The sequence below is a fragment of the Topomyia yanbarensis genome, chromosome 2 (assembly GCF_030247195.1).
Source record: "Topomyia yanbarensis strain Yona2022 chromosome 2, ASM3024719v1, whole genome shotgun sequence".
In the NCBI taxonomy this organism is placed as follows: domain Eukaryota; kingdom Metazoa; phylum Arthropoda; class Insecta; order Diptera; family Culicidae; genus Topomyia; species Topomyia yanbarensis.
In genome coordinates, this window is record NC_080671.1 from 82,322,541 (window position 1) to 82,338,428 (window position 15,888).

At 45.1% G+C, this 15,888-nt stretch overlaps 1 protein-coding gene across 2 annotated transcripts; it reads left to right on the forward strand.

Moving 5' to 3' along the window:
• The first annotated feature begins 1,369 nt into the window (after positions 1-1,369).
• Positions 1,370-15,876, forward strand: LOC131678643 (ribonuclease 3). 2 transcript variants are annotated; one of them, XM_058958881.1, is made up of 4 exons: positions 1,370-2,371; positions 2,431-3,011; positions 3,074-4,350; positions 14,169-15,876. In XM_058958881.1, exons 1-4 carry the CDS (start codon positions 1,736-1,738, stop codon positions 15,821-15,823), a joined length of 4,149 nt encoding a protein of 1,382 aa, XP_058814864.1. In that variant the 5' UTR covers positions 1,370-1,735; the 3' UTR covers positions 15,824-15,876. The 2 variants fall into 2 exon arrangements, with proteins under 2 accessions (XP_058814864.1, XP_058814865.1); XM_058958882.1 differs by having other exon boundaries at positions 1,859-2,333.
• Positions 15,877-15,888: the final 12 nt, after the last annotated feature.

Sequence of the window (15,888 nt, forward strand, 5' to 3'; positions counted from 1 at the left end):
ACGACGTAGAGATGGTATTTTTTACTATTTTAAGGTGATATAATAGTAATTTTTACAACGTCTTCATTTTCATCCAATGGTCAGAATTACCGTAAACATGCCGGTTTTAAAAAATGCTAGCTAGTTCAAATTACTATTGGTGTTTACCATGTTATAGAATATGTGATATATTTGACCAGTATTTTGCAATTAAATTTAAAACGTATTATTTTCTACTATTTCGTTTATTTATTTAGGGCCGATTTCTTCACCCATGCTTAACGCTTAAGCCAGGTTTAAACGTACTGGTGAATCTGGTTTAAAAGTTACGCAAAGGTGAAGAAATCGGCCCTTACACATTAAATGCAAATAGTTATTTTAATGGTAACACTCGATGCATCGCGTCACAATTTGCCTGGAATAGTTTTTCAGGTCTGAAACTGTGTATTGTGACCAAAACAAAATCCACAATACCTATACAATTCATCATACACAAATTGTGACTTACCGATATAAATCGCGCATGTCGATTATTCCAGAGCAGGGCTTCCCACTGAGACGTCCAAAAACTTGTTTCAAAATCGTTCAACACGGGTCCAACGATGGACGTTTGTTGACCGGTTATTTGGAAAATTGGTCCAACGAACGTCCTTCATTGGACGATTTTGAAACCAACCGTTCTTAGATTTTAAACAGTCGAGAAAATCTTATTAATTGGAAGCAAACAAATATCGATTTTGACGGTTGAGTTGAGAATGTAAATTTACAGGGTAGGTGAGAGTCGTTGATACTACTGACGAATTGGGAAAATTGACAATGGAAATATGACTTATCAAAGTAGAGAGCGCATTTTAAAACGCAGCCATCAGCAAAAAGCTGAATAAAGATTAAATCAAATACAATCAAAATAGTGAAACCTGCCATGATTGTTTCTTCGACCCGCCTGCTAGTTTCATGCATTTTCAGGTGGTTTAAAACTTATTCATGGTAAATTTAAATCTTTATTGGAAGTAGTTTTTCCCGTCACATGGCTAGTAGCCGATTTCTTCACCCTCGTGTAGCGCATAAACCAGGTTTAAACGTTCTGGTGCACCTGGTTTAAACGTTAAGCGAGAGTGAACAAATCCGCCCTCAGCAGTTAGAAGTACCATGTCATTCTTTTTAATGTAAGAAGTGTCAATTTTGATGTACAAGGTCCATACACATTAATGGGTATAAGTTCCTTACCCATTATAGGTTATTCCACTTTTGTTAAAAATGGGTAATTTTCAACGCATTATTGGGTACTTTATTTTATAAATATTACTAAAAGCTAATGGAATTTCAGCGTGTACTCCCTTCAGAGTGCTCTGCAATTATCGTTATTTCTTTTGTTTTGCTACGACACTTCTTTACATTGTTCCCTCTTCTTCTACAAACGTGGAACACGCAAAAATATTGTTTTTAATAGTTTGCCTTCACCGTGGAGTTTTGAATTTCAATCGACTTAATCAATTTCGACGCACTACATGTAAGACAACAGTTCGAAAGATCTGAATTTCGTGAGCCGTTATTCGTGAGCTTTTAAGGACTTATTTTGTCGGTGATTATTTTTTTGTGTTGTCCTTAGACGGCTAAGACCGATCACTGTACATCTCGCCTTGGTGATTATTTGCAAGAGTGTATTGTGTTTGACCTTGGCACGCAGATAAAACTCATCAACGACATATTTATAAATGTGAACAAAATATTGAACAAAAAGTATTATAATTCAGCCATGAGCTTTCATAGACCTAACACGCCTAGTTCAGGTTACGAACGACACTCTCGTTCCTCTACAAATTCAGATGCCTACAGTACTATGTACGCAATCAATGATCCGCCTCCACCGGGCACCATATCTACACCCTCGCTACCACCGGTTGGTAAGATAACATTCCCAGTGCAGCCAAATTTCAGCGTTCCCCCGCCTGCTTTACCGCCCGGAAGAATTGCTGGTTTCGAACGACACCAAACAGCGCCACCGGAAAGCAAGAAATATGATCGGTACTCAACCAAGACATCATCGAGCCATCGGTACACATCCCATAGCTCGTCATCCTTATCTACGCGAAGCTACGGATCAACATCTTCGAGCCGAAGTGGCAAGGGATCATCAAGTAAATATTCTGATTACAGTGGAAGAGACAGTTATAGAAGTCGTTCCTCGCCTCCTCCTACGGGACAATCGCATCATAGCAGTCGTAGTTATTCGGTGCCAAGCCGAGATCATGACCGTCGCCGTCCTCGAAGCCGTGAACGTGATCATTCTTCACGGTCAACATCGCTCCGTGCGGAAACGCGAAGAAGTGATTCATCTCCTCCGGCAAGTCAGGGTAAAGATCGTCCATCACGAGCTTCTCGATTCAAATTGGTAAAATTTATTTTCTCCATTTTAGTTTCTAAAATTTGAATTCATTTTTTTTAATTCAGGATTCAGAACGTGAAGCGATTCTGTCTAAGTGGAGGCAAAATTATTGTGAGACCCCCGAGGACATTCGCCGAAAGTTGGCAGAATTAACCAACAATGAGGAGAAGAATAGCTGGGTTCGATCATCGCCAGCAGATCTTCATTATCGGCGTGTGTCGGATAAAATTGTAGAAGGAACACCGCGATTAGATGCCCTGTGTGTTCTGTTCGAAAGAGAGCTGATGTTTCGAGCGGATAGTGCTCGTGCTAAACAAGTTCCTTATCAACCTCCACCGAGGAAACACAAAGTTCGGATTTGCCGCCACAAGAATGATAAATGTTCCTCTTCAGATTCTTCGGACGACGAGTTGAATTTCGAAGACGAATGTAGCATGGAAGAACTTACAGCAAAAATCAAACACCCGTACAGGTTGCATGTCGATTTATGGTATAACGACTTTGGTGAGATGAACGATGGTCCACTTTGTCGATGTTCGGCAAGATCGAGGCGAACTGGGATCCGTCATGGCAAATATCCTGGAGAGGTGGGATTCACAAAATGTTTACCTCATACAAATAATGCGGATAAGCTATACCACTACAGGTAAGTTTTGTATTTGCTTCAATGTAGTTCCAAAGATAAATTGTGATGTCTTTCTCGGTTAGGATCACGATTTCGCCGCCTACAAATTTTCTGACAAAAACGCCAACGATCATCAAGCATGATCAGCATGAGTTTTTGTTTGAAGGCTTTTCACTGCTATCTCATCAACCGATCGGGGAACTACCGACCTGTAAAGTCATTCGGTTCAACATAGAGTATACTATTCTTTACTTAGAAGAACAGATGCCGGAGAACTTCACAATCCGTGAGTTGGACCTATTTGAACGCTTTGTTTTCAAAGAGCTACTTGAATTGGTGGACTTTACTGTCTTTCCATCTGGTGCCAATACTGAGGACTCGTGCCCGTGCTATCACTTTTTGCCACGATTCGTGCGTGATTTGCCGGACAACGGTAAAGAGGTACTGGCTATGTGCGAGGTTCTTCGGTACTTGTTGGATAATTCGGGCCCGCTTGTTGCCCCCGAAATACTAAAAGAGATGAACGACATGAGCCAGATCGAGTGGCAAGACTACGTAGATTACGTAAAAGGAATGGTAGTCACTAACCCGGGCATGAAACCCTGTTCGGTTCGAGTTGATCAACTTGATCGCAATGTCGCCGATGTTCCAAAGGCTAGCCTGACGGATGAGCAAGGGTTTGTTCACCCGGTTATTGTACATTTTGGCATTCGACCACCGCAGCTTAGTTATGCAGGAAACCCTGAGTATCAAAAAGCGTGGAGAGAATACGTAAAGTTTCGTCATCTGATTGCTAACATGTCCAAACCATCGTTCGATGACAAGCGAAAGCTGGAAGCGAAGGAAAATCGTCTGCTGGAAATGCGAACTCAAGGTCGTATGAAACGGAATATTACCGTAGCGGTCAGTGCCAAGGGTTTCCATCGAACCGGAATCATGTGCGACATGGTTCAGCACGCCATGGTCATTCCGGTACTAACCGGACATCTGCGATTTCATCGCGCACTAGATGTTCTGGAAAAGTACATCGACTACACGTTTATTAATCGGTACACTCTGCAGTTGGCTCTGACTCATCCATCGTACAAGGAGAACTTCGGCACCAATCCGGATCATGCACGGAACAGTTTGACTAATTGTGGCATACGGCAGCCGGAGTACGGCGACAGGAAAATTCATTTCATGAATACTCGCAAGCGCGGTATCAATACGTTAATCAGCATCATGTCTCGCTTCGGAAAAGAGTACGAAACGGATAGTAATATTACGCACAACGAACGGTTGGAATTTCTCGGTGATGCCGTGGTGGAGTTCATCACGTCGATACATCTATTCCATATGTTTCCAGATCTGGAGGAAGGTAGGTAAAAAGAGTATGAATTATTTCCTTTGAGTAAAGCTCCTTTTGCGGAGTTAGCATCGCTTTCGAAAAGAGGAGTCTAATCTTGAAGATTGGTGCAATATACTTTGTACCGATGTCGGAGGTTTATTGGTCTGAAAAAAGACAAGTAGGACAATATCGTTTTCTAGATGAAACAGATTTTTGTTTGCACGAAAGGCCTGTAAATCAATAACCTTAGTTGAGGTTATATTTAGTATAGGCCATTGTAACAGAATCGAGGGACTGCCGTTCCAATGCACGTGGTCCGAATCCACAATTTAGGAATTTTTGTTGCTAAACCTTATATTTTAGATCTACAGGACAAATAGTTAGTATCAAAGAGGCTATCTGCAGATGTAGGTGGTATTAGGGTGGCTCTTATTATAAGGGTGACACGAATTTTTTTTTTTCTGAATAAGAAGAAATTTGAAGATTGAAATTTTCAGCAACATTGTGGAGCAACTTACACCAAGCAACTTTGCCGAAGACGCCATAGTTGTGTTTCTTAAGGTTTCTATTCTACAGCTATTCTAAATCAAGCAACTTTGTGTCATCCTAACAAAAACTTTTTTCGCGCTTTTTTATTTTTTACCCTCGGAAAACTTTTAATGCTCGTTAAGACATTTTTTCATAATGGAACAATTCAGATATTACGTTGTCAAGCTGTGAGAAATATTAGATAAAAAATATACCCTTTTAAAACATTAATCTCTAAAATTGGGGCAAACGGTATTAATGTCTTCTTCTTGCATTTCAAAGAGCATACTTTTAGACATGTTTAGAAAAAATCAAAGGTAATATTTCTATAAAAAATTTAAATAGCCGTTGAATATTTTGATTTTTATGCTTAAAATGCCTCATAGGCTGACTCGAATGTTGTGTTTATTAAAGTCTGTTTGTCAGATTGAATCACAGATTACTTTTCAAAGCATTGTACGAACAGAGTAAGGCAGCTACTTGGCTGGATATATAAGTTCCTTTTATTTTCTTAAATATAACGTTGAAAGTGATCCCATTTGGGTCAAAATTATAAAAAAAAGTCTAATTAAAGTGCCATAGTGCATCGTGGAAATGGAGTTCATTAGGATATTTCAGTGTTTCATGCGAAAAAAGCGCGAAAAATTGCAACCCCTATTGTCCGAATATTACATTCTGAAGAAGTAATTAGTAGTGAAGAGTAAAGGAATAAAAAGTTGTACAAATGTGCCGGCTATAGACACGTGTTGAGTGCCAGTGCTAGTTTATCGCATAGCAATAGAGCGGGTAGGTGCTATCGAGACACCACTGCCACTCCGATACGTGATAAGGGAAACTGCAAATCACTCAAAATAGTGCGTGGCGCCGATAGAAGGATAAAAAGAATCTCTCCTTTTATCTTTTTTTGGGAATTTTACTTTTTTTCTCTTCAAATAATTGTACATAAATAAAAAAGATAAAAAGTTGAAATTAGAATACGTTGTATCGTGCAGAATTATGAAGTCAATCGAGGAATCAATCAAAAATATTGCAACTAAAAAGGAAGGCACGCCCATCACTCCGGTAACAAACGGATGGAAATTATCATGCACGAACAATGAACAACAAACTCCGGAGAGCAACAACCGACCTACAGTAACGTGGCCAAATGGTAAAAGTAGGAGTATTATGATGATCCAAATGAATATCTTACAGGAGGCCATTCTGCAAAAAGTCACACAGCAAAGGAAAGAGTCCTTCAAGCCTAAGTTACCAACTGCTGGCAACGAACCGGACATCTGGTGATAAACTGTGTAAACACGGACACGTTGGATTGGCTAGACTCCGTTATTTCTACGCTACGAGATTCCGTGGGAAAGCAATCAGTTAATGGTAGTTGACGCGAACGATATCCAAAGATTAGACGACACTATCAGGATTTACATAGTGAGCCAAAACGATGGCGTGAGCACCGACAAATGGAAAATAATTCGACGTAACACTCTTTTCGAAAAACACGTTGAATAGTTTATCTATGTTGATGAGACCTCCATGCAATATTTTAAAGCGATTAACTTCCTTATTAACTACAAGTTTGGACAAACAAATCTACGGAAAAAGTATGTATAAACCCAACTCAGATGAAATGTTAATGTCAAATGACGAGGAACCGGTAAGTTTTTTAAGGACTGGAATCCCGGAATCCAGCGGAACGCACAAAAATTGATCGAATATAAAATCTTCTAAAAAACAATTTCTGACCTCTCTTTAGCCCAAAGTCGCCAAAGCATTTTTACGACCAATATCTTTCTGGACATTTAAAGAACTCGAGTCACTCGGGCTCCCAGTGGATCAGACGCGCTCTTGGCTTACCTGGCGGGCATCTACCGTTTCTTGGCAGTGTTTTTCTCGGCATAGTGGCGTCGCACGCGCGTGATAGAACAGCTACCAGCGCATCCCCGCTTAGACTGTCGGTGTTGGCCTCCAGTCCCAGGGCCGCGGTGAAAGCTTCGCTGTCGAAGTGATTGGACTTCCACCCGCTTACCTGACAGGGATCTCCCGCCCTCGGATGCTGCACACCATAGTTGATCTTAAAGCGGATTGCTAAATGATCACTATGGGTGTAGCCTTCGTCTACCCTCCATTCCATGCCTGGAGCCAGACTCGGGCTGGCAAAGGTCAAATCAATCCACGCCTCCACTCCGTTTCTACGGAATGTACTAGCGGAGCCATCATTCGCTAGCACAGTATCGAGTTTCGCAAACGCTTCCATTAGCGCTTGACCCCTGCTATTTGTACAGCGGCTGCCCCACTCCACTGCCCAAGCGTTGAAGTCTCCCACTATTACTACCGGTTTCCGGCCCACGAGGTCCGACGAGAGCCTGTCGATCATCTGGTAGAACTGTTCTATTGGCCACCTTGGTGGGGCGTAGCAGCTGCAATAGAACACACCATTGATCTTGGCAATCGCCACACCCTCGGCGGAGGGGTGTATTACCTCTTGAACCGGGAACCTTCCCGTTGTACAGATTGCCACCATTCCAGACCCGTCCGACACCCAATTGCCGTTGCCGGCAGGGATGCTGTACGGGTCTGATAAGAGGGCGACATCTGTCCTCGACTCCGAGACCGACTGCCACAGCAGCTGTTGGGCTGCTGCACAATGGTTAAGATTTAGCTGTGTGACTCTCACGGCTTCTTCTTATTTAACTCGCCGAAGGGACACGAAGGTCCGCCCATAGCATGTTTATGGGCTTGCTTCTTAGAGGTGCAGATAAGGCACTTATATGCCTTAGTGCACCCCCGCTCTTTATGCCCCTCCTCGCCGCATCGACGACATAGCTTACTCCTGTCTAAGCCTTTGCATTCATAAGCTTTATGGCCGGATTCTAGGCACCGATAGCACCTGTCCACTGAAGGCGGCTGGGGTATACTAATAGGGCATACCGACCAGCCGATCTTCAGCTTCCCTTTCTCGGTTACCTTTTTGGCATCCGCATTCAGTAGCCTGAGGTAGGCTACTTGGGTGCCAGAGGGTCCGTCCCTCAATCGCACAGAGGCCCGCTCGATTTTGACGCCGCATTGCTCCTTGACGGCTGCGACGACGTCTTCTGCGGTCGTGAACTCGTCCAAGTGCTTGCACTGGAGAGTTGTTTCCGCACCTAGCGACCTGATTTGGGCGCCCTCGCCAAGGACCTCTTGAGCCAAGGCCTTATATATTGCACTTGATTGTGCGCCTCGCTTCAGCACTAGGAGCATCTCTCCCGTGTTGGTGCGTCTTACGCTACGCACATCCTGCCCAAGGGCCGAGAGGCTTTCGGCCGCCTTCATCGATTTAAGGACATCGGCGTATTTGTCCTTGTCGGTTTTTAACCACAAGGCTTCGCCTCTGTCCTTGGCCTTCCTCGCAGGCCGCGGTACCTCCGGTTTCGGTGCCGGCTTTTTCTTGGTAACCAGCGTCCAGGGGTTTGAGCCCCCCTGCCCCGGTCGTGCCGGGTTGCTGGTACCATCGCTCTCAACAGCGAGGTCACTCTCGCCCTCGCTTACCTCACCCAGGCGGCGTTTGACCTTGACGGTTGCACGCCGAGTGGTGTCGGTTTTGGCACCCTCTCCTGGCGACTTCCTAGGGCGCTTCGCATTCGATGCCGTCTTGCGATTGCCCTTTCCCTTTCCCTTCGAGGGGAACTCGGTCGCCGCTCCGATCGACGTGGCTGCTCCGTAGAAGGTAAAGGCCACTGTCTGTGAACCTCTATTAACCTTCTCTCTTTCCTCCCTATTGGAGGCCACTGTCTGGGTTTCTCTGTCGGGCCTCTCCCGACATTCCACCCTCTCAACATATGCCTGCTGTTCCTGTCTTGCGACACGAACAGCTTTCCGGAGCTCCAGAAGGCTCAACTTCAACTCCTTGGCTATGTTCTGCTTTGCGCTAGCGAAGTCGATTATAGCATCGAGTTGCTTCGCTACTTTGCGCATCGCAGCTATTGGCCCCTCCGATGCATTGGTAGGGGTATTGCCTACCGCTGCTGGGGGGTCACTGGTGCTTTCGAGTACAGCACTCATCGTTCCACTACTCTCCCCACGGGGGGGAGACCTCGCCAAACCACCTCTAGCGAAGGGGTTTGGCACCTCCGTCTGTTTATTTTTATTTTTATTTTGCTCCATGAAAAGTCCCACGAGTAGCGCGAGAAATATATGTCCGCCACGCCAGAGCTCCGCATTAGCGTGGTAAGGGACGCTTACTGTGGGGGTTGCCCAGGTACCCCACAGGCTCCGTTAACGATCGAGCATCTTTTTCACCCCCTCGATCACTCATCCCTCGGCACGGGTCGCTTCACGCCTTGGAATTGGGGTTATGCCCTACCTTGCTTTACGTGGTGATCTCGGCCCGGATCATCACAACCATCCTCCTTTACCAGGGCTTTGGACCTGTAGCTCTGGTTCTCAATAGTTCCATGTACGTATGTTATTACAGACGTGCTACTATTGAGATCCGTCATTCGCTAGCGGAGCTCTTTTTGTATAAGAAGAGACAAATGAGGCCCTCTAGCCAGTCAGCAGGTAATTCTTTTTCTTCCCATACCTTCGAAAGAGTACGGTGAAGTATTTCGTGCAGCTGCTCACTACCGTGTTTGAAAAGTTTGGCCGGGAGCTCGTCCTTTCCAGCAGCCTTTCAGTTTTTCAGCTCCTTGATTGCCTTTTTCACCTCTTCTAGCGTCGGAGGCTCCACAGCTTGTCCATCGTCACTTCTGTTCGTTTACGCGCCAACATTCTCTCCATTCAACAGTGTCTCGAAGTGCTCTCTCCACCTGGATGCTACCATAGTTTTATCTGTCAGCAAGTTACCTTCGCGGTCATTGCACATGACGGGAGACGGCGCTGTTTTTCTCCGTACGCCATTCACAATTTCATAAAATTTCCGCACAATTTCATTTTGTTCCATACTGTTTTGCGCCTTGTTCGGTTTACTCCCCCTAAGCTGGGATGCTTTGGGTACCCGGTCTACAGGCCGAAACTCATGAACGCAACCAACAAAACATAAACCCAAATCTGCACTTATTACATTTATTCAACACCCTCCTGCTTAACCATTAATGTTTTAACTTCCTAGCTACTACTACTCACGTATGATGGACCAATCCTTCTATTTGCCTGACTTGCATAGCCTTCCTGTGCCATCTAAGCCAACCCATTGTGACCTTTCGGTCTTCCGTAACATTTCCACCTCCTTAACGAATACCGACACCGTGGCTCTTCGAAGGAAAACTTCAACGGCGATCTTCCTTTGCTTGGCGATCGATCCGGTGGTGCAACTGACACTGTTGTGTTTCTCAGTAACTCCGTGATGGCTTTCACTCCAGCTGGAGAACCTTCCTTCGTCACTGTCTCCGTTCTGTTTAGCAGACAAAATCGTTGCCTCGTAGTGTGCACTGCGTGTAGCAGAAGAAAATCACTCCTTCGCAGTTTCCGCTGAGTCTGGCAACTAAAGAAAAAAACCTTCCCACTGGAAAGTTTTTTGCTGCGAACTTCCGACTTCGGAGAGCTTCAAGAATTCGCCCTACTGGCCACGTCCTTCACCTGGACGATCCTAGTTTCGTTGCTCCGTTCTATTGGAGATTTCCTCTTCGCAATTAGCTCTGAGCACGGAAAGCGCGAATCAATCTTGTGTAGTAACCTCTTCCTTCTTCCGAAAATAGTGCTGTCTTACGAGATCGAACCCGAACTTGACTTGATGTCCTGCTTGTCGTGCGTTCCTTACGGGAATGTTCGATTTCTTCACCGATTTTTGTTCGATCCACGCTAGATTTGACTTTCGCCGTCGTATGAATGCTTCTTGGAATGGAGCTGCTATAGCATAAATTCGAACTCAGTCAAATGTCTTTTAGGTTATGTTCTCCTCGTGGAGATGGCAGCTTTCCGTCTACTGCTATAGGTCGTCCCGACGTTTTCCGTGTGGTTCCGTCGTCGATTGAAACCGAGATCGATAGGTTGTTTCTTTGCTGCGCGCTTCTCGCGGATAAGTGAATTTTCTGCAATGCTAATTGTCAAGATACTCGGCCAACTTCGCGTTTGCTCGAGTTTTTTCCTCAACTGGATGAAAATGCGGCCGATCCTCGAGGTGGAATGTGACGTCTGCTTACTGCCTTGTCACCAGCACAGTCCCAGTAGAATTCTGCCGTTTCCGTTCTGCTCTGGTTTGCTCGCATTTATGTGGTGGTGTTGGCATCATTTTCGTTTCCACTGAACTGACGTGACATTGACTTGTTGTCATACGGGGGGCTTAGTGATTGGCGATTACAGTCAGCCGGTGAAGACATTAATTGCAAAGACTGTCTACACTATTGCTAACGCTAGATTCATGCTTACTCTTAGATCTTGTACAGAATTTAAACGTATACGCTACAGCCTCAGTAATGACGTTCTCCTTATACTGTTTTTTCTTTCCGTGGTGAATTCTTTTTTCGGCTCCTCTTGCTTCCATGTACCGCTCTCTGTACTGCTGGGTACCAGACACTAACATCCGGCTTCTGGCAGCATTTTTCTTATCCGTCACTCTCTGGCACTCCTCATCGAACCAACCGTTTCAGGGTCGTCTTTGAGCAGTACCTATTACTTCTCGCGCTGTTGTGTTCACCGCTCCTTGGATTGACTCCTACAGATTGTTGAGGTTGTCGTCTACGTTGATTCCCCTCATCCGCTCATCAAGCTTCTGGCGGTACTCATCCGTCACACCTTCTGCTGAGAAGCGCTGGATATTGAAACGCAACGGTCACTGCGTTCTTGAGTTCGCTACGGTTGATAACCGTGCTCGAATCCTACTGACAATGAGATAGTGATCAGAGTCGATGTTTGGTCCTCTGAAGGTTCTCACATCTATAACATCCGAGAAGTGTCGGCCGTCTACCAGGACACGGTCTATTTGATTGCAAGTTTCGCCATTCGGGTGCATCCCGGTGTGCTTACGGATGTCTTTGCATGCAAAGTAAGTGCTGATGGCCATCCCTCTAGCTGCAGCGAAGGTCACTAGTCTCAGGTCGTTGTCATTGGTTACAGTGTGAAGGCTCTCCTTACCAATAATTGGACGGGCAAAGTCCTCTCTACCGACCTAAGCGTTGGCGTCCCCGATAGCAATTTTCACATCATGCTTTGGGCTTTCTCCATAGGTTTTTTGAGGCACTCGTAAAACGCGTCCTTCACGTCATCGGGTTTATCGTTTGTCGGTGCATAGATGTTGATCAAGCTGTAGTTGAAGAATTTGCCCCGTACCATCAATACACAGATTCGCTCGCTAACCGGTTTCCACCTTATAACACACTTCATCTGCTGGCCGATCACTATGAAACCGACTCTATGTTCTGCCTTTTCGCCGCCGCTATAGTAGATGTTGTATTTGAAGGAAGTGTTGGCGATGGGATTCACCGCCCTGAATTCACGTTCTCCAGTTCTAGGCCACCGCACCTCCTGAATCGCAGCCACGCTCACTCCAACCGTCTGCAGTTCGCGAGCCAAAAGACTCACTCGTCCGGGTTCATTCAAAGTCCTGACATTCCATGTTCCGAGTTTCCAATCATTGTCCTTATTTCGTAGCCGGGTCGGTTGCCGGAGTATCGTTCGTTTTTCTTTTCTTCTTCACTTTTCGTGGTAAGTGGGAGGGTTCGGTAGGCTACCTTACCAGGGTCGTGCTACCTACATCGCGCTGGTGGGGCTGCCACCTTAGGTATAGCTGACGCGATACAGCATTTCATGCTCAGCCGCTGGATGCCAGAACAGACGCTGTTTGAGCCGCACCTTCTTGGTGAACAGACGCTCGGGACGTACCTCCTCAATCTAGCTGAAGTCAGGAGGACGACAGTGCCCAGGCTGCACTACAAGCTAAGCACACAACTCTTAGCTGGCGGTCGTTGTAATCATATGATCGCGGGGTCGCATTACCTACATCGCGCTGGTGGGGCTGCCACCTTAGGTATAGCTGACGCGATACAGCATTTCATACTCAGCCGCTGGATGCCAGAACATACGCTGTTTGAGCCGCAACTCCTTGGTGAATAAACGCTCGGGACGTACATCCTAAATCTAGCTGAAGTCAGAAGGACAACAGTGCCCAGTCTGTACTACCAGCTAAGCACACAACTCTTAGCTGGCGGTCGTTATAATCATATGATCCGGGGAAGCATGAGGTAGGGACTCACCGTTTTGCAGCCCTGCAATATCAACACGACCGCGTGCAACATCAACACGAGGTCGAATTTAATAACATCAGAATCAAGATCCCCGTGTATATGGAGAATCACATGGTGGACGTTCGTATCCATGATCTGGCACCGCGTGTCTTGCGACATAAACGAATTATGTCGCAAGACACAGAAGCTGAATCTATTACGAATAACACTTGAAGATTTTTTTTAACGGTATTGATCACATATTCCTGACAGACCCTTACATGCCAATTCTGTAACCAGATAGCCCATTTTGGAAAAATATGCGCCGACGCAACTAGTAAAAACTCATCTACTACGGTCAACTCTAACAAGCAGTCACCGACACTTACAGATAATCCAAAAACAACGACCCAATTAACCAATAATGACGGGATAACGACCACGACAACCGATCCTAACCTAGCAACTAGCCCCCCAATAAAGAAGCAAATCCTGATGAAGACGGATTTGCAACTGCGACCCGTAAGAACAAGAAACAAATAAGAACCTCTGACCGTGAACAGCAAGAAAGCAGTACCAATGATGACATGGACGTGAATGATAACGCCAGAGAAGGCTGACTGAACGACCCCCAAGCTGCGACGGATAAGGCAACTAATGCCTCACCGCCAAGGAAAAGGATCTCCACACGCAACAGCAAACTGCGCCAATTTTCACAATAAGTTAACTGCGTTTACTTATTGTGAAAATTTAAAAGATTCACGACTCACTTGTGCTAACGCATTCAGCTGTGTCAAATAAATCTAAAGAAAAAAAAAAGCACAACACTTTGAAATTGGTCACAATATGCTAACTAAATTTTTGGAACTACCTTTGCGAATGACCCATATGGGTTAAAGTAATAAACAATAAGTTTTTAAACTAGCGCGATTCTCACCTTCGTAAGCAGATTGTCGAATTATACTATCCTTAAAATCAATCGCTACTGTATTGACTCTAACCGGACCTTGAATTTCAGTCATTACGATCATTACCCATACCAATCAGGAATAGGACATCCTTGTCGTTTCCTAGGTTTTTACTAATCTCTCTTTGTTTGGGTCCAGGTCATCATTTATATGAGTATGGGAACTAACAATACTAAACAGTTTCTAATATACATCTCTAATCATTCTTCCCCTTCAGGTGGATTGGCTACCTATCGTGCTGCCATTGTCCAAAACCAGCATCTGGCCGTTCTGGCAAAAAAACTGCACCTGGAGGAGTTTATGCTGTACGCACACGGATCGGACCTGTGCCACGAGTTGGAACTTCGGCATGCTTTGGCCAACTGTTTTGAAGCCTTGATGGGTGCTTTGCTGCTCGATGGCGGTATCGAAACTGCCGATCGTGTCTTTGCCTACGCACTGTTTCAGGAGGACAGGAATTTGCGAGGTATTTGGGTAAATTATCCGCCTCATCCATTGCAGGAGCAGGAACCACTCGGAGATCGGCACCACATTGAATCGTTCGAAATGCTGAAAACACTGACCAAGTTCGAAGACTCCGTTGGGGTCCGCTTCAATCACATCCGTTTGCTAGCCAGAGCATTTACCGACAGATCTATCGGATTCACCAATTTGACACTAGGATCTAATCAGCGATTGGAGTTTCTGGGTGATACGGTACTGCAGTTGATATGTTCGGAATATCTATACAGACACTTTCCGGAGCATCACGAGGGTCATTTATCGCTGCTTAGAAGTTCGTTGGTGAACAATCGAACACAAGCAGTTGTTTGCGACGATTTGGGCATGACAACGTATGCAGTTTATTCTAATCCAAAGGCGGATCTAAAAACTAAAGATCGTGCCGATTTACTTGAAGCATTTTTAGGAGCTCTTTACGTGGATAAGGGTTTAGAACACTGTGAAATGTTCTGCCACGTTTGTTTATTCCCAAGACTGCAAGACTTTATTATGAACCAAGACTGGAATGATCCAAAATCGAAGCTACAGCAGTGTTGTTTGACTCTTCGAACGATGGACGGTGGAGAACCGGACATACCAATCTACAAGGTTATCGAATGTAATGGACCGACAAACACTCGCGTCTACACAGTGGCTGTGTACTTCCGTGGGAAACGACTCGCTTGTTCCAATGGACACAGCATCCAACAGGCGGAGATGAACGCGGCGAAACAGGCACTGGAAAACTCCAAAGATTTGTTTCCCCAGCTGGATCATCAGAAACGAGTTATTGCTCAAAGTTTGAAGCGACAGAAAGTTCGTCGTTCATCTGCAGATGATCGCTCAGAAGATCAGGAGCGACGAGAAGAAGTGACTTCGGATTCTTCGGGTAACGACGATTATCAGAGACGCAAACGGAAACGAATTGCAGAATCGCCACGACTTCCTAAGCAGTATCAGATGCAGGATAGCGAAAGTGATATCGGTGGCAACGATCAACGAGACAAGAAAAGGAGGCGCCTGAAGAAAGCTAATAAAAATACCCGTTTGGCCGAGAAAGAACAGGAACACTCGGTGGTAACAAAACCCCAAAAAAGTGAGCAGATCCCAGTTAGTTTAGTCGATCAGTATGATTCGCTGTCGGATGAAGTGGATCTTCAGCTGGAAGCTATTTCCGAATCAGATGAGGAATTCGAGGAGAGTCAAACTGTCGAAGCCGAATTCAATACTAGTATGGTCTCCGATGTTAGCAAAGATGATGAGGAACAGATAGAAGACAAGATTGTAGTGTTGAAGACAACAAAAAGTACTTTTGCGAATTCTGTGCAGATGTTCAAAGTGGAAGGAACAGATGACGTCTCATCGGATCTGGAATCCGGTGAAATTGAATAATCATTGATATATGTGCACGTAATCAATTAAAGGAAATACATTTTATCAATCAATATGGAAATTTC